Source organism: Cottoperca gobio, chromosome 15, assembly GCF_900634415.1.
Source record: "Cottoperca gobio chromosome 15, fCotGob3.1, whole genome shotgun sequence".
Lineage (NCBI taxonomy): Eukaryota > Metazoa > Chordata > Actinopteri > Perciformes > Bovichtidae > Cottoperca > Cottoperca gobio.
In genome coordinates, this window is record NC_041369.1 from 20,364,403 (window position 1) to 20,382,411 (window position 18,009).

Sequence of the window (18,009 nt, forward strand, 5' to 3'; positions counted from 1 at the left end):
GCATTGTAAGACAATAATAATAATAATACTACATTTTATTTATTGAGTGCTTTTCATAGTACTCAAAGACACAAGTTAAAATGATTGTATAAAAAACAACACACATTAATTACACGTTTAAAGCAGTTCTGAAAAAGGTGAGCTTCGATTTGAACATGGACAGATAGGTGCAGTCTTGGATGTGTTTGGGGAGAGTTCTGGAGGGGAAGGACTTTGTAATGGATCCGTGTTGGGACAGGGAGGCGGTGGAGGTTATGGAGGACAGGGGTGATGTGATCACGGGTGTGGGTGAGCAGACGAGCCGCAGAGTTCTGGACTGGAGTTTATTTAGGACTTTGGATGACGTGCCAAAAAGAATGCTGTTGATACTGGATGTGATTAAATCATGGATTAATGGGCGCAGACAAGCTTTTGTAAGGTGGAAAAAGGCGGTTCTGGTGATCTAATTTGATGTGGTGTTTGAAGGAGAGGTTGCGGGTGTGTGGGGAGAGATATGTACATAATCATTTATTTCCCTGATAAACTAAAGGGGCGTGTTCTCACATAAACTCTTTAAGTAAAACTGACAGAGCAGTTTCATTCCTCTCATTGCAGCATCATGACTAGAGGGAGGTCAAGCAAGGCAAAGAGTCCTGACACTAAGTGTGCCGAGAGTAAAACCAGACCTGAGGACTTTAAACGCTTTACAGAAGATAAAAAATGTTCAGAGGAGACGCAGCCAGAGACCAAAGGACACGACCGACAGAAAGACAGACAAAACTGAAACTCTTCAAAACTCTGGAAATACTGAAGATTAAAAGAACGGATACATCGGCTGCATCAAAAGTCGTCAATGAAATAGTAGACACTATATTTAAGCATTTGAAAAACAACACTTTGCGCTTTAAAGAAGTAGAAGAACCGCTACGTATTGGAAGCTACTGTGAACATCTGAAAGTAAGTCCCTTCAAAACAATAAAACCCACTGGGTTTCTTCACTCCATCGTTTCTTGAGGACAGGGTTAGGGGTACACTTAGTAAATGTCTGTCATTGTATCATTTGTGATGTTTTTGTGTGATATAGATTTCTAAACCTGATGGATTTGATGTCATGATGCCCATACCTGTTGACCCAGTGACCGTTGAGCCAGTTGGAGACGATGGAGCCTCTTACAGGGTGAAATTAAAACGTAAAAAGAGCCTGCTGCAAACATTTGCAGAGGCCGGCACATTATCTGCCAGTAGAATGCTCAAGAAGTTCAGAGAAGAAGTGAAGAAAAGTGTCCAGACATGCACAGGTGAGTACCAACATGTATTAAATGCTGGATTAGTCAAATGCAGTTTGGATATCAGTAACTGTGGCTGATATGGTACAAGTTTAAATACAGTATATAACCAGAAATACATACATTTGTGTTTCTTGTTCGTTCTTTCAGCATGGACGGTGGAAAGAAAGTAGGCTGCCCTGCAGTGACACTGACCAGAAGAGTAGGATCAACCACTATTTCCCTGAATATTGTTCTCAGCATCGTGGTTAAATCCAGGTGGCCACCTGCCACCAAGGACGGCATTAAAATAGATGGCTGGCTGGGGAGGATAGTGAAGCAGGAACACAAGCGAAAGCCATTTTATCTTGTACCAAAATATGAAGGCAATGGTACAACAGAAAGGGATGGGGTCCTAGCCACGAGTAAGTAACGCTTCATGTTACATACACATTATCTATTTAATGAGTGAAGACTAGTAGAAAGGGACGCTTCGAGATGAAGTATGTTGTCTTTTATAACACAGATGCTTGGCGGATTTCCTTCTCTCATGTTGAGAAGGCCATCATGATCAATCACGGATCAGAGAAGACGTGCTGTGAGAACGGGGTCTCGTTGCTGCAGGTTAATTTATTCCTGAAGTGAAAGTGTAACTCTGTATAGAATTATTTATTTATCAAAGTCATCAGACCTGTCTGATGTGTTTGTTGGGAAATAATGATCATATAGTTATTGTCCTCAAGGTGAGTGTGTTCCTTTACTTACAGGAAGCAGTGTTTGCAGCTCCTGAAGCACCTTCTGAGTCTGCTGAAGGCCAACTCCTCATTTGACAAGTTCTGCTCCTACCACGCCAAGACCACACTCTTACACGCCTGCTGCTCCAGAACTAAAGACAGTGATTGGAAGTTGTCCAATCTGAGCCAGTGTTTTCGGCAGCTTCTCATGGACTTTGTAGCCCATTTGGAGGCTCGTGTACTCAACAACTTCTTCATCCCAACTCAGAACCTGCTCGCCGGTCCCAGCAAGAAGCAGTGCCGTATGCTGGCTCGTTTGATCAGGAAGGAATGCGACGAGGGCTTTCCTTCTTTCATTCCACCCACAGTTTGAAACATCCTTAAAGTAAAAACTGGGAAACTAAACCCAGCGTAATCTTTCAGGGTGGAAAGAATCTTCAAAATGGCATTTATGTAATTGTTTATTTCTAACAATTTCATGCTGGTCTCTCACTTTTATATCTAGCTCTTTGCTTTTTCATGCGTTTGGTATTTTCTATTTTATTTTATAAATACTTTGTAACATCCTGGGAAGCGCTTCATTTAAGTCGAAACATAAAAAGATAATTAATCTGCCAATTAACAAAAGAAAGTTATAGTGTCATAAGTCAGAATATAGTATGCCATGCTATAAACTACTATAGTATAGTATAGTATAGTATAGTATAGTATAGTGGTACTGTCCCTTATAGTTAGACTGTTTCAACACAATGTAGACGTGTAAGCTCAAAGTTTTACACTTCTGCATTTAGTTGTTAAAGCCAACATACAAAAGCTGGCACTTCAGTAGACTAAACCTTTCCCATAATAGTGGAGGTATGGACAAGGGGGTGTCTCATATAGTAAATACTTGCTGGATGTCACATTTTATTTTACAGATTTAATTCTGCCCAAATATACAAACAAAATATTCAGAGTGAAACTTAACACTGCTATGGTTAGTGAGTTAGACATAAGAAACGTGCACTTCAAACATTTGTTAAACACAGGAGCAAAACATAAAAGGTGCAACTGCCTCATTGATAATCCACAAACACAAAGAAAAAATATATACATTCAAATAAAATTACAAGACACGTGCCGTCAGATCCTGCTGAGAAAAGAAACATGACAGTTAACATGAGTCGACAAATATTAATTTCATTACTGTCTATTTACGCTAACAGATGTTTTTGGCTCAGTATATCACAAAGTGTGGAAACATTCATTCCGTCTGAGTCCTTCTGTAGACGTGTGTAGGAAACCATGTATGTGTTGACTTACATCGACAATCACGCATTAGAAGGACCAGTTTGTGCCATGATCCCTGCCTCCTCTTCCTCCTCTGTCTCTCCCCCCTCCTCCTCCGCCACCGTCTCTCCTCCCCCATCCTCCTCCTCCCCCTCCTCCTCCTCCTCCTCCTCCTCCTCCTCCTTCCCTTGGATTGCTCAGGTCCTTCTCCCTCTTGTGCTTCTCGTATCTCTCTGCCATAAGCACCAGCCCCTCAGGGACCTCCTGCAACAGGATTCACAAACATTACATGCACTTAAATATGGTTTGCTAGATATTTTATTCAATCTATTTTAAAATGTAATGAATTTAACTGAGAACATAACACATGCTCCCTAATCTATAACAATATTCATGTCAGCTTTCAAATAAAACGTGTGAACTAAGCATTCTTTCTTGATTGTGACTTTGGGCCATTGTTTTTATTCTTTGAAGTGAAACCCACTAGAGCCTCCCTTGGTTGATTTCTGGTCCTTCAATATACCAACAGAAGGTGTTCACCACTGTGCCTGACATCAACTTTCTGGTGTCAAAATAATGTGTGTGCGCCAACCTGTCCTGCTCGCTCCAGGATGGGAATCAGCTCAGAGGCCATCCTCCAGTTTTCTCTTGTTACTAGGGTAACGGCAGCACCTGAGCGTCTGGCACATAAATGAGTCAACATTTCACACCCAGACACTGACACTGATTTTCAATCATGAGACTTCAGTAGAATGCAGAATAAAGAGATCTGTAAACATGCAACACACACACACACACACACACACACACTTACCCTGCTCGGCCAGTGCGGCCCACGCGGTGGACATACTCCTCTATGTTGCGTGGGAAGTCATAGTTAAAAACATGTGTTATGTCATGGACATCCAACCCTCGAGATGCCAAGTCTGTCGCGACAAGGATACGAACTCGGCCTAGAAAAAGATGAAACAGTTATTCTCTGGTCCATTTGATTCTTCAGCCTTTAATTACAAGATAAGATCACAAGCTAAACAAAACATTTTTAAGTTTCAGGTTTTGAAAGCCACTCTCCCTTTACTGTTACGTACTCTCTTTAAAGTCCTTCAGGGCCTGTTCACGGTCACACTGCTCACGGTCACCATGGAGACTTTGCACAGACAGGCCCTGCAGACACATGTCACTGGACAGGTCATCAGCCCTGAGATTACATACACACACAGAATGGTTTATAAAGGTGGTGCAGTAAGCACTGCCAATGTCAATGTGCGGTGAGCTGGTATTTAGCAGCAACTGTGGGTGCAGCAGCTAAAGCCACATGTTAGTAACCTGTTCCCCACTCACACAAGCTTCTTGCCAACAAAGATGAGGACTTTATCCTGAGGCAGCATGTTTCTGATGAAGTCAAACACGTAGGACTTTTTCTCGTCTTCATGGACGATCAGCACCGTTTGCTGCACGGTGTCAACCGCCTGAGATCCAGAGAAACACATGAAGTCAACATGGACACCAGATCGGAGCACAAAGAATCTGAAATTCACTTTCCAAATCAATTTCTCAGTTTGGTTTCTATTTAAATCTATTTTCAGAGACAAAGTAGGAGAACATACAAACATCAAAGACTAAGAGCCCAGACAGCGACACACCTACATGATGGACTGGATTCATTTCCACTTACTGCTAAATCCAGGGTGCCCACATAAACCATCATGGGATCCTTCAGATAGGATTTGGACAAACGTCTCACACCGGTGGGCCAGGTGGCACTGAAATATGGGATTTTAAGATCATTTCTATACGGCACATCCTATAATATTTCAAAGTCTCCATAGCACTTCTGTAAGGAAAAGTGTAAAAAACTAAATGAATGCAGGTGTTGAATGTGCTCCATTATTTATTATATGATTTTCCATTCCTTCATTCTGCACGCAGCAGTCTGCACGCAGCAGTCTGCACGCAGCAGTCTGCACGCAGCAGTCTGCACACAGTCTGCAATCTAAATGCTCCTTTGTCCTCATTTTCTTGTGATGACAATATAAAGTTTACAAAGTGCTTCATGTGACTGGACTTATACCTGGTCATGATAGTCTGTCGGTCGGGGCGGATGTCCAGGAGAATCTTCATAATCTGGGGTTCAAAGCCCATATCTAGCATACGGTCAGCCTCGTCCAGCACCTTTCCAATGATCAGAGCCGTTATTAAAGCAACCCATCTGTACTCCCACACACACACACACACACACACACACAACATGTAAGACGATAAAAAGGACACATACAGACACCAGAACAAACAAAACGTTTTGCTACATTGGCTTGTGCACCCGAGATCTAAAGAACGAACGGACTGAGACACTGATAAACAAAAGACACAAACAGCTCACCAAGTAGGTGATGGAACCAAGATTGATGAGCTCATTCATCTGGAGGTCATTTAGTCGGCCTGGTGTAGCGATCACTATGTCCACGCCGCTCTTCACCAGCTTGATCTGGGCTCTTCTATCCCCTCCGCCATAGATACAGACACTGAGAGAAGGAACAGTCATGGTCATGTCGCCGATACATCGCAAATACTTCTTGAGTCTAAACTCATTCTTAAAGGAATACTTCACCGCATTAATGATCATTTGTATATCAAGTACTCGCCATGCGTTTCACTGACTTTATGAAGAAAATGTTTTTCTCGCATGCCTCCTCCCATTCTTGATGAATTGAACTAAATGGGGGCCGTGTAAAACAGCAAAACCATGTCCAAACATCTGATTAAAAAACTCTGAGACAACTCATGCAGTATATTCCAAGTCTTATGTATCCAGTCGTATGCTCTACTTTCCAAAACACATTTCCCCCTAACCCTATTTAACCCTCTGGAGTCCGGGGTCTTTGCATACTTTTGATTCTGCCTTACTAAACCCCATTAAGAAATGTTTAGCAAGTCAATGTTTGGTATCTTGTTTTCCAGCACAACCTCACCTATACAACCTGATAGTTATTTCTTTCATTTTGACATACTATATAAACATATTGGATCCAAAACCACACAAAAAACAGATTTTGCAAGAAACATTTTGAAAGCTGTAAATATATATATGGGATGTCACTATGATAATGTGAAAGTATGATTGAGGTAGCATGAACCTAAATACACATTTTATGAACAAATAGCAGGTGTATCCAGAGGCGTTTCCTCTCCCTCAAAGTTATTTTGTTTTTGCTCCCATTTTTCATGAGTTTAAATCAAAGACCTAAGACTTCTTCTATATACACAAAAGGCCTATTTCTCTCAAATATTGTTCTTCACAAATGTGTTTAAATCTGTGTTAGTGCGCACTACTCCTTTGCTGAGATAATCCATCCACCTCACAGGTGTGGCACAAGATGCTGATGAGACAACATGATTACGGCATCATATATATCTTATCTTTTCATCAACTTTATATCATCGTATCTTGGTTTAAGTGTATTTAACAAGGGAGGAATCATTTATATACACAAATGATCATTTTGTGCGTGAAGTATTACCTAATTACTTATGATAATAAAAGACTGCTGGACCTTTTGTAGCCCTTATAGCTGTACTTGTTGCACTCAGTTTCGATCTGCAGGGCCAGCTCTCTGGTGGGGGTCAGCACTAACATGCCTGGACCACCCCGCTCAGCTCGAGGCCTGTCAAGGAAGGAAGGACAATAAACTGAAAGTTTGACAGATAAACAGGCTCAATTATTAAAGCTACACACCTCTGAACAAATACACAGTACTTTCACTGTTCAGGAAAACAACACGGATTCCTAAAGAAAAGATAAGGATGCGCTGAAAAGTAAGCAACAGGTCCTGAACTCACACAAGTTGTCCGTCCATGTGGATGAACCCTGGCAGCAGGTAGGCCAGGGTTTTCCCTGTTCCTGTCTGAGCGATGCCTATCAGGTCCTCCCCACTCAGAGACACTGGCCACGCCTGAGACTGGTGAACAAACAAACACAAACATCATTGTACATTTAGAAAGCAACACACACAAAGCCACAACTGCTGCAGGACAGACTATCCAATAACTACCCTGCAAGTATACTGTATTAAAAGTTATTATGCACAGCGGCACAGACAGTAACATCACAGCCACACACACATCATGTCGTTGGTGTGGAAGTATTTCTGTGTGAGCCTGACTGGCCATCGAGAGCATCAACCCCCCCCATCACAGCCTGGACATTAGAAAAGGGTTAAATGCATGAATGGTTGATTATAAGTTAGTTCTAACAAAACTAACCTGAAAATAGAGCTTTGTAATTGCACATGGTTTAATGAAGGAACACAATCTTGGCTAAAGAGAATATAAATGTTAATCTCTTAAACTGCTGTATTTTCCAATTGTAATTTATATTATACTTGTGGTATATAGTATATTATCAAATACTATGAATATACTAAGATTAGATATTGCACCTTTCCAGACGCCCAAACAGTCCAACAGTGGAAAGAGGAGTTTGTTGACAGAGTGAAGAGCAGTACAGCATTAACCTGGACTAAAGCACCATCTATACTGTGTTATGGGTATGTTGTAGGCAAGCCTAATGGATGGTCATAGTTTTGTGGAAGTGGTGAACATCATTCTAGCCTACTCTTTGTTCTAGAGATAATTAGACGTCTGGCTCTTCTAGTGATCCAAACTGAATAAATACAGGCGTCTTGGAGGTGTTTGTAGTTTAGATTGTTCTTCATGTTAAACCTGTTCATAAACAGAACAATTATTGACTTTAGGTGCATTCACATGTTGGAGCCATTTCTTGATGAACAACCGAGAGACACAACAGTTTCTAATGAGACTAACACTTGGAAGGACGTATCAAAGAAAACATTATGAAACCGAACGCTTTGGGCGAGGGTCACCAATCTCACAATCTGCTATTAGCAGACACGTACGAGGGTGTGGCAGTACACCAGCTGCACATCCACCACACGATACAGCATATCTGTCAAAGTGTCAATTCATTACACAGAGTGATTATAGCCATCAGACCAAGCCTCTTACTGTGAAATGAAAGTGACATCTCAGAGGAAGATGATGCACTTTCATTTCCCCTTGCAGCACACTCCATATTTGAATTTTGCACAGTGCACAACATTTCCAGCCTACGAGCCTCTGGAAAACTAAGGAAACACACCCGACAACTCTCCCAGAATACACTCGTCACTTGAATTACAACACGTACATTAATTGAATAGGACTCCTGTTATTTATACTCCGATATTATACAGATGCATGTCTTTATGCTTTATAGGGGGGGAAAAATACTTAGAAAATGTAGTGTAAAGATGGAAGAATAAAGAACCCTAACAGCAAACTATTACATTTCTCTAGATAAAAAGCTTACTCACTACTAATTCAGACAAAATCACTAAGATTTCCTTTCATTTCTGCTTTTTGGGGAGACTACAAAAACTAAGTAGCTGGCAACAGCCAGATTTGATCTTGTTTAGTCTCATGTCGTCAGGCACAGACAACTTGTTTTCAGTTTCAACCAAACATAAACATCAGCTGTGCTTAATTATAACATATCATTAAGTCATTTGAGAAAGTGAGTTGTGTGTTCTTTTGATTCTAAAAGATTCAGCAGTTGTGTTTAAAGTAGGATTGGTGATAAGCTACATAATAAGTCTGCCCAGGTGCCAGGCTCATACCTGGATGGGTGTCGGTTTGACAAAGCCAACACGTTCAATATTTTCCATTATCTCTGGATAAAGCTCGAAGGCCTCCAGAAAGGTGCGACAGGGATTTGGAAAGGGCCTCTTCTCCCCCTCCTCCTTCAGGTCATCCACAAAAATATTGTTATTTTCCTTCCTGTGGAGAAATATAACAAACTAGAACATTGTGGAACTGGTTGAAAGGGTAGCGAGTGGTTGATACCGAACCAGCTCTAGACAAAGATGTAGTTCATGTTTAAGAAACCACATTTGGTCCAAACTAAGTCGTATTGCAGACACCACATGAAAATCAACTGTATAGTGTGTTAGCTTTCTACATTTGTTTACAAGTTGGACAAAGAATATCCTGTTAATTCCTTATTGTCAACTACTTTTCCTGTCTTCCCCAGCAATGTTCAATCTCTCACCCTCATTGTGAGGCCCTAACGATTGCGAACCACTGACGAACAACCAGACAAGCGTGTACATGACACAATTGCATACAGTGTACTGTTAGTATTACAGCCTCCTGCTCAGAGAATACAGGGAGAGATGGATAAATAGTGCCACCTATTTGTCTGAGGCTGTAATGGATAACATTGCAATCAAGTTTGAGGTTTTGCAAGCCTGTCAATAACACTATTAGTCATGGCATTTGACTGGTTTCTGAAGTAATACCATTTTACAAGCATAGGGAAGGTGGTGTGATAAAGAAAAAAGGAACACTGGTAGATTTACCTCCATTCACTGACTTCCTCGGCTGTGAGCATTGATACACTCCCTGCCTCAATGTAGAACTTCTTCTTCAGCGGTGGGAGGTCTGAAGGAAGTTATTACAGAAATAGTTTGAAGCCATTCATTTTTGTAAATAAAATTCTGTTGTCATATCACAAGGACAAACTAATCAACATAAGCTAGAAACAACAGACAAGGGCAAAGAAAATATATACACATATAAAAGGACTGTTTTGTTTGGGCTTTGTACTCTTGTAAATTGAAACGAAGGTCAAGTCTCTGCTTTTAATGGTGAGCATTTGCATCGTCATGGTTTCATTGCAAATCCTTTATGCAGCAGTTGGGCCAAATCAATGAAATACATATCACTTGCCGTGTATGTGCAGTAGTTAGAATATATGAGCCCTCACCTTTCCACTTGAGCTCTTCAAACTTGACCTTGTTCTCCCGGATGTGGTTCCAGTCTATAGATGCAGGGGCCGGGGCAGCATCTGCACCCCGTAATTCTACAGCAGACCAGACAGAGTTATTCCTTCCGCCTCCATCGCCTCCCCCTCTGTAGCCTCCTCCATACTGCCCTCCGCTACCGGGACCTGAGAAAAAGATTAGTAAACAGCAGGAGATTCATTTCTATTTAAACCCGCAGCAAAGTAGTGCAAGCAAGTATCCGAACCTTGTGTTTAGATTATGGGACAAACGATCAATAGAGAAATCAACAAGCGCCCCGCTTTCTTTGGCACAGCAATCTACTTTGATAGAGGATCTGATGACGCTTTGGATACCAGATCAAAATAAAATGTTATTTCTGTTCATATTGCTTTATTATTATCGTTTAAAAAACAAAAACGCGACAGCTAGAATATATGTGCAGTCTGCAGCAAACAGCCCTTTCCAACTGTGCAGAAACAAGCTGTAAGCAAGCTAGCAAGAGTTATGAAGCAGTCTGTGGTTATGAGAGGGTGCTTGTGTGCTTGTATGTGTGTTTGTATAGCACTAACTGAACTCTTTGCTCATCAGGAACTCAGGTTCCTTTTTGTTATTTTCCAGTCTGTACTTTTTCTCCTCTCCGCTGTACATTCATGAAATCCTTGTTCAGGCAAATTAAAAAGTAGCCTACATCAAGAAATTGCCTCGCATTGTCTGAACACAGTCAGAGATGCAAGAAGCTGCAACTGAAATGAAAGTGCTTAAAGCAGTTGAACTGTCAGTTAGAGTGGAAATAGTTGAAGTATCAATTTAAGGATATAACCTAAGAATATTAAGCAACTGTTGTTAAGACTCATACTTCTTTGCCACAACTGAACTCACGTTCTTCTGTCCAAGGAACTGGAAGAAACTGAAGAAATATAAAATATAAAAAATAAGCTGATAAATAACTGAATGTGATTTTTTGTGCCCTAATTTGTGAGGCACTGTTAATAAGATCAGCCTATTATTCACAGATGCGCTGCTAAAAACACTTAAAAATAATTCACCTACAGCACAATGTTTACCTGAGGCCAATTTATGACATTGAAGGGAAAGTAAGATCCCATCACGTATACACAATTAGTTTATATTCAACTGTCAAACGCAACCATATCAGTGGAATGAGACTTGTTAGGATTTGATACATCCAATTAAAACAATATGAAATGTGGCTTTAGACACACAACTGCCAAGAATCCTTTCAGGATCCAGACAAACATTTTCTAGAAAAATGACTTTGTACCATTGCGAGAGTTGCCATCTGCCACCAGGTCTTCAATCATCTCCTTGGCCTTCTGCTGGGCAGCAGAGGACCCAAAGAGGACCACCTCACCTTCATAATCCCCCTTGTTTATCTAAAAAGAAGAAAAAGCAGAGTTACAAACGGGGAATACATCTAACACAACATCCTAAACTAGGGCTTCACCTAACAATTATTTTAATTTTTGATTATTTTCTAGATTAGGTGTTTGTTATAAATGTAAATAGACCCAAAATGTCAACTCAAAAGATCATCAGTTCAGCCTATTGTTGTATATTCCAGTGTGAATTACATAATTTGACAAATTGAAAAGTACTGAGTATTTTCTCATTCCATTAAGAACTTTAGTGCAAAATTACGTAACAATTTATAGCTATACATCGACTATATTTGCATGCATACACACAAATACAGAGTAATCAGATTAAGATAATAGTTTGATTTAACTGGAGTGGTAATGTAAAGAATGATGTTAAAACAATTATCATTCATTATTGCACAGCAGTCAAATCTTGCTGAAGATGATTTACAGCTTGCTCTGCATTTCTAAAGAGGATTTTACAACACTCCTGATACATAAAAAGACATTCATTAGCTGAATTTCAGTTTATGTGCAGTGCAGGACTATAGATCGTGTGCATGTGACGTCACGCTTACGTCCCAACCCGTAAATCAGCCATGTTGGATGATATACACAACCAAGACAGCGCCCGTTCACGTGTGAGTTGCTGCAACGCTTCGTAATTTTCTTTGTATTTAAACGTCTAAGATTGAAAGAAAATGCCAATCGTGTGCGCAGTGTATAATTGTGGTCATAACGCTACTCGTGACCCAGAGAAACGCTTCTTTAGATTTCCTAAATTCATCAAAAACGATCCACAAAAGAGGGATGAACTGCTGTCTACCGAACGCCGTACGCTGGTTTAACAACATAACTCGTGAGGATTCAACAGAAGAAGAAGCACAATTCACCCGTGTGTGTGGCGTCCACTTTATATCTGGTAAGAGCTCATGCTAAAGCTATGTTTTCAATGTTTACGTTAAACATTTGTGCTTATGATATACCCGAACACTGTAAGACCTTACTTCTCCACATCGCTGACTGGTAAATAAGGCACTTTCTTTAAATGTGATGGCAGCCGTTTGCTCTTTTCTTCTGTGCATGTTTTTGTTTGGCTTATTCTTGAGAAAAAGCGAAGCACCAATGTGAGAACATGCTTCGCTTAATCCAGCCATACAATCACAGTGTGCGAGGATAACATCGCCGCTCTTCTCACTCACAAAGCACGGCTTGAGCGGTGCAGCTCGAGCTCTTTGAGAGTGATTTACACGGGCATGGACGAGCACCCTGTCATCTTTCAGTGGTTTGGTAAGAAGACTACCAACCCAGCATGAAAAAAAAAATATATAAGCATCTAAGCTCTTGTATGCCTTCATTTGTGCGTTGGTTGCCCACAACGTTTGTAGCACAAGGTAGTTCACAATATAATGAATCTAAATCCTCAATATAATCCGACGGCTTTAGCGTGTACGGGTCAAGGCCGCAAATTTTGACTTTTTCCTCTGAATCTTGCCTTTGCAGAGGATCCAGAGAGTCACAATACTTTGATTTGAATACTTTGTTGATTTGTATATCATCCAACATGGCGTCGCACGCATACGTCACACAGTTTTGTCACGTGTTTGCACACTATCTATTGCAGCAAAATCATAAATGTACCAGCAGCTATTGGTTCATTGGGTATTTTGAATTGTTTGTAGTTTAGAACTCTGATTACAGTTGATAATCTCATTAGTAAGTGTAGACAAACAGGAATGCTCAATCTGCGTTCTTGTTCCTTCCTTAGACCCAAGAACATCCATGACCACACCCAATAAAGGAAGAATTGGGAACAAGAGAGCAGTGTTCAGGCAGTTTACCACTTTTAACCGTTTAGCCAACAACAGCAAGTTATGAATGGATGTTCTCTGATGTCTTTAGTTTGAAGTGAAGCATTAGTAACTTGCCTTGATCCTCGCACCTGTGCTCTCTTCAAGTTCACGAATTTTGGCTCCTCCGCGACCTTTAACAGGATGAAAATGTGTTTAGAGTCCCACCATAAATACCTACACATCACTAGTTACAGCAGTGGAAACATAAGTAAAATAAACCACACTTATGTAACGTTACATACCCACACACTTACAACAGTTTATGAAACTTTCTAGAATGGGGATTATGACATCAAACCACGTGACCTCAAACTAGCAAACTAACGGCTGATGTAGCATAGCTAGCTAACAGCGAAGCCACACGAAACGTAAAAAAAAAGAACCCTTTAAAGTGAAATTACTGCTTTAGAAACATACCTATTACCCTGCCAACTAAAGCATTTCCCACGGTAAAAGTCACAGGCTGTGAAGAGTCCGACTTTTCATCGCCAAAGGTTCCTCGTCCAGGGCCTCCGCGATCTGTGCTCCGGGGAAACGGTCGACCTTCGCCTCCATCTTGCCAATTTTTGTATTTGGATACCTCTGCTCTCCACTCTCTTGAGGGTCCGGACCTGGTTCTGTCTCTTACGCCGAAAGATTTACCTTGACTGTCATCACGGGACAATTTCCATTCAGTGGGAGCTGATTTTGTAGCAGGTTTATGGATAACAACGCCGCTCTCGTTGTACTCATCTTCCCAGTCAGACATTTTAAATTTGGCTCCCCATGTTCCAACTAACGGCTCCTCCAACTGCAATTAACTGCCAAGCTGTCAATCAAGACGGTCGCCTTCACTTCCCCTCTGTAAATTCTTACTCCCGATTTTGTTATTTTGAATATTTTGATTAAACGTGTATTTATAAACATGGAATGTACTTAATGACGTTGCAAAATTGTAAATATAGAATCAAAAGGTGGAGAAATCTACATTTATTAGATACCATACCCTCTAACCATTAGCCCCCACCCTGAGTCTATAAAACCCTCAATCCCAAAAAGGCAACATCACCACGTGTGACTTTTCTTTTGCTGTGCTAACTTTTAATTTTTGAGATTTTTCCGAAATGTTGATAAAAAAAAAATAAAAAAAAGACACGGAAACTAAGACAGTTTAATTGATTTGTTGACTTTATTAATGAATAATAAAATTATTTTTGCATTTCTCTCCAAGAGAGAACATAATGTGCACTTTAATAAATTAATTTCAAAGAAATAATAATGTTAACATTATCAAGCTTTAAGGCCCAGTTGTGTAATAAATTACTGTTCAAGCAGTAGAGAAATGGTATTATTAGCCATCAAAGCCATTTTAAATCTGTGGATGAAGCTACATGACTTAAGTTAACTGGATACCCAACCCAAAATGAGCACTTTGACTTCAACTACAGAGTATGCCATAGCTATAGGCAAACATAACCTTTATAGCCTTGTGAAGAAAAAAATGAAGACTTTTCATATGCAAGAAAGGCACCCTTAAGCAATTTACAGATTGCAAAAATTAGCATGATTTATGAGGGGAATAATCCATGGGCTTTCCTTGTGTTCGATATCTTGCGCCAAAGTAACGGACAGTTTTTTGTTGGCCTATTTTCATATGTAGCAAAACTCAATCAATAACTACAAAAAATCAATTCCAATATTAAGCGTTAAAGTACCATGTCACATTTTCAGGCTCCTCAAACTCACCAAAAACAACTGTGCTTTCACGTTCATTATATATTTCATCATACCAGAAAAACTTCTGCATGGGCTGTAGAATATTTAAAAATCAATCTACATGTGTTTACAATTTTCATTTGTTAGGAGATAATACTTGTTATATTCTACTACAGCATGTTAATTTGCTAAACAATGCACTTACTCACCATTCAAAACAAAGGGGAATATAACTGAAAAAGCAATGATGAATCAAGGTTGTCATTAATCACATTAAAATACATTTTTAAGACTGCTGTGACGGCATACCCCTAAGACGTAAACATGCAAAAACAAATCAAAATGGCTAACAAAAAGATGGCTGACATAGTTTTGTGCATAATTCTGACTCGAGAGCAGTCAACAAGCAGGATGGCATTGAAAACAAGTGTAGTGTTAGGACAGTGTCATTTCAGGAACTTGCAACACACCTTTTTCCATAAACCTGCCAGTGAGAAATTCTCAATCTAAATATGGACTAAATGCACCAAAAATATAAACGTGTGCACTTGAGTAATTTTTAAGATCATTACAATAACCCTAAATAGTTAAGCATTGTGATTATGATTGATGTGGTGAGGAGGAAAATCAACATTGAAAATCCTGGTGAATTATACATGATATTTAGGGGAGCAGCAGAAAACATTAAAGCGGCAATGTACATAATCCACATGTTAATCTTTTCTGGCTCGTCTCCTTTAAAAACAATGCTCTGGATAGGAGCACCAGCTGAGTGCTGAAAAGGCCAAAGTCACAGAAAATATCTATTCTTTTTATTGAGATTACATTTCTCTCTTCTCACTCCCCCTTTCTCCTATTTTATAATTTGAATATATCACATTTTTGACATCTTCAGCAGCAGAATGGACACATGGATCAAGTAACACCATGCAAACTGGATCACCAACAGTGCATGTACAGTACATTGTTATCATGGGTTCTTCAGGTGAATCCAAACTAACCTGATATGTTATAAATGGAGTCTGTGCATTGCACATGTTGCCTGTAACAACACACTACACCTAGTGTTGCTCTGGACTGGGAGGAGAGAATACGATCAGTCCAGCAGCCTTTAATCATGATTGATGCACAAGGTGCAGCCAGCACCCAGTAAAAAGACAGGGTTTGTCAAACAAAAACATTAAAAGACCTTAAAAGGTTGAATGTTTGTTCTAAAATGTAATCGTAAGTGGGTTATTCATATAACTACTTTTTAGTTCAATTTAGAATACAATAACGTTCAAATAGGACTTTGGTCATACTATTTTGTTTAAGATTTGGATGAAACATTCATTTTAAATAGTTGAGTAACTATTTTACCATAAAATAAAAGCTTCAAAATCATTTTGATGCGACACTGACTTGTAATAGTGGGAATGGCGCCTGTCAGTCTCACCGTCTGTTCCTGCACGATGTAACTGGTGAGCGGGTCGTACAATCTCCCGGGAAGAGTGCGTAAAGCTTTACGGCACCTATTTTGGTGTAACTGGATCATATTTTATGGAACACATGTTTGTGTCACAGGAGTGTTGGTGTTTACACCACTGGCACAGGAGCTATGCACCGCTGGCAGGAGGCGTGGGGGCAGTACTGGCAGGGAGGGCCGCTGGTGTCCTGCCAGGAAAGGAGCCGGGCGAGTGGGCAACATATTGGTAATAGTGGCTGGCTTGCTAAGTCTTGTGTTGTTGTACTTGCTTAATGTTTGGCTGTGTTAGCAAAGTTGTGGACTAGCTAGTTTTTGATAATTTCTAGGTAATGAAATTCTGAAACTCTAGGGGAGCTAAAAATACATAATGTTGCTTTAACATGCAGAAGGACATCCAGGCCATCAGCGAGTGTCTGACTGCAAGCAGCTCAGACATGCAGCAGCTCATGCTTTATAAGCCTACTGCATGTCAGCATGCAGAACTCTCCCGTCTAACTCACCAGCTCCTGTCTAAACCAGGTGAGACACAGTTCAGCACTTGCTGATGGGCCATTTCCCCCACAATATGATTGCTGATAGATGAAACCAATCAACCATTTAAACATTAAGTAACATTTCTGTGGTTGTAGAAAAGGAACAGAATGTGGAGCGTGCGGTCTGTTGTGGGTTTGACCTTTAACTCTATTCCCAGCTTCACTCATTTGTTTTTGGAAACAGTCCATGCAGTGATATGTATGAAAGCACAAGTAAAAGAGGACATTTTTACATTGCCAAAGACAGACATTGAATAAGGAGAGTGAGTGGCTCTCCTCCTCTAACAAGAACGTCTCTGAATACAAGCACAAAACAAAACAATAAGTCACAGCTCTGTCAAGTTGGCTGGAGTACTCAGTGGTTGATGGTTGTGTGTGTCAGTGTGTTTGTATGTGTGTACATGCACCTGTGTGTTAAGAAAGAAGAGATTGATCTAAAGTTTCCAGTGGCTTGTTTGAGGTTCAACTGCGCTCTTGACCTTTTTTGGCTATGAGACAACCGTGTAGTATGTTTCTTCTGATTGTATTCACTCATTTCATTGACAAGACGTCCTTTCATTTCTACAACAAACATTCCTTGTTTCAGTGATGAGAACCAAACGAGGTTATTTGGTTTCGGTTCAGACTGAAGTAAAATGTAGGACTGCTGGAAATTACTTTGAAAATAAATGTAACATTACTCACAAATGATTTGATTTGCTTCTACTCTGATGTTTAGTCAGGTGTCAGACTGCAGGCTCAGATCACAGTTCTTTATTCTAAACCTTTTATTAATATATGATCTTGTATATGAATTCAATTACCCTCTCTAATGATCTTTCGATAAAGACCAAAGCAATTTATCTTCCAGGAAGGTTATTTGTATTTGTGTATAATTTGTGTATTTTGTTTTACGTGAATATGCCCACTTTCATACACATTTTAAACATCATTATACTTGTGATTTCTTTTTGGTAATCTTAGTATCCCGTAAAAAGTATATAGCATAATAAAATCTT

At 40.0% G+C, this 18,009-nt stretch overlaps 3 protein-coding genes across 4 annotated transcripts in view; 1 reads left to right on the forward strand and 2 right to left on the reverse strand.

Annotated features, from left to right (window-relative positions):
- The first annotated feature begins 357 nt into the window (after positions 1-357).
- cgasa (cyclic GMP-AMP synthase a) lies at positions 358-3,686 on the forward strand. The gene is given in 6 exon segments (XM_029449591.1): positions 358-936; positions 1,064-1,277; positions 1,416-1,669; positions 1,771-1,849; positions 1,851-1,868; positions 2,012-3,686. Coding segments are annotated over 5 exon segments (699 nt in total). The 5' UTR covers positions 358-936; positions 1,064-1,269; the 3' UTR covers positions 2,352-3,686.
- Positions 2,872-14,143, reverse strand: ddx43 (DEAD (Asp-Glu-Ala-Asp) box polypeptide 43). Its single transcript, XM_029449588.1, has 16 exons — positions 13,736-14,143; positions 13,394-13,449; positions 11,369-11,480; positions 10,068-10,250; positions 9,661-9,742; positions 8,920-9,079; positions 7,085-7,203; positions 6,799-6,909; positions 5,628-5,769; positions 5,319-5,419; positions 4,923-5,010; positions 4,589-4,716; positions 4,336-4,445; positions 4,062-4,200; positions 3,840-3,927; positions 2,872-3,511 (listed from the first exon to the last, which is right to left on the reverse strand). Exons 1-16 carry the CDS (start codon positions 14,064-14,066, stop codon positions 3,296-3,298), a joined length of 2,166 nt encoding a protein of 721 aa, XP_029305448.1. The 5' UTR covers positions 14,067-14,143; the 3' UTR covers positions 2,872-3,295.
- A 324-nt stretch (positions 14,144-14,467) lies between these two features.
- kcnq5a (potassium voltage-gated channel, KQT-like subfamily, member 5a) overlaps positions 14,468-18,009 on the reverse strand; it is an 86,618-nt gene continuing 83,076 nt past the window's right edge. For both annotated transcript variants that reach the window (XM_029449430.1, XM_029449431.1), the window contains one exon: positions 14,468-18,009. This exon is cut by the window's right edge and continues 1,223 nt beyond it. The gene's annotated coding sequence lies outside the window, so the exon portion shown is untranslated.

Excerpts from the sequence above, each read along its gene's own strand:
- ddx43 (XM_029449588.1), bottom strand. The coding sequence starts at position 14,066 with ATGTCTGACTGGGAAGATGAGTACAACGAGAGCGGCGTTGTTATCCAT. Across the intron at positions 5,770-6,798 it reads AGCTATAAGGGCTACAAAAG|TGTCTGTATCTATGGCGGAG; the intron begins GTCCAGCAGTCT and ends TCCTTCTCTCAG. Across the intron at positions 3,928-4,061 it reads GGCCGCACTGGCCGAGCAGG|ACGCTCAGGTGCTGCCGTTA; the intron begins GTAAGTGTGTGT and ends TTTATGTGCCAG.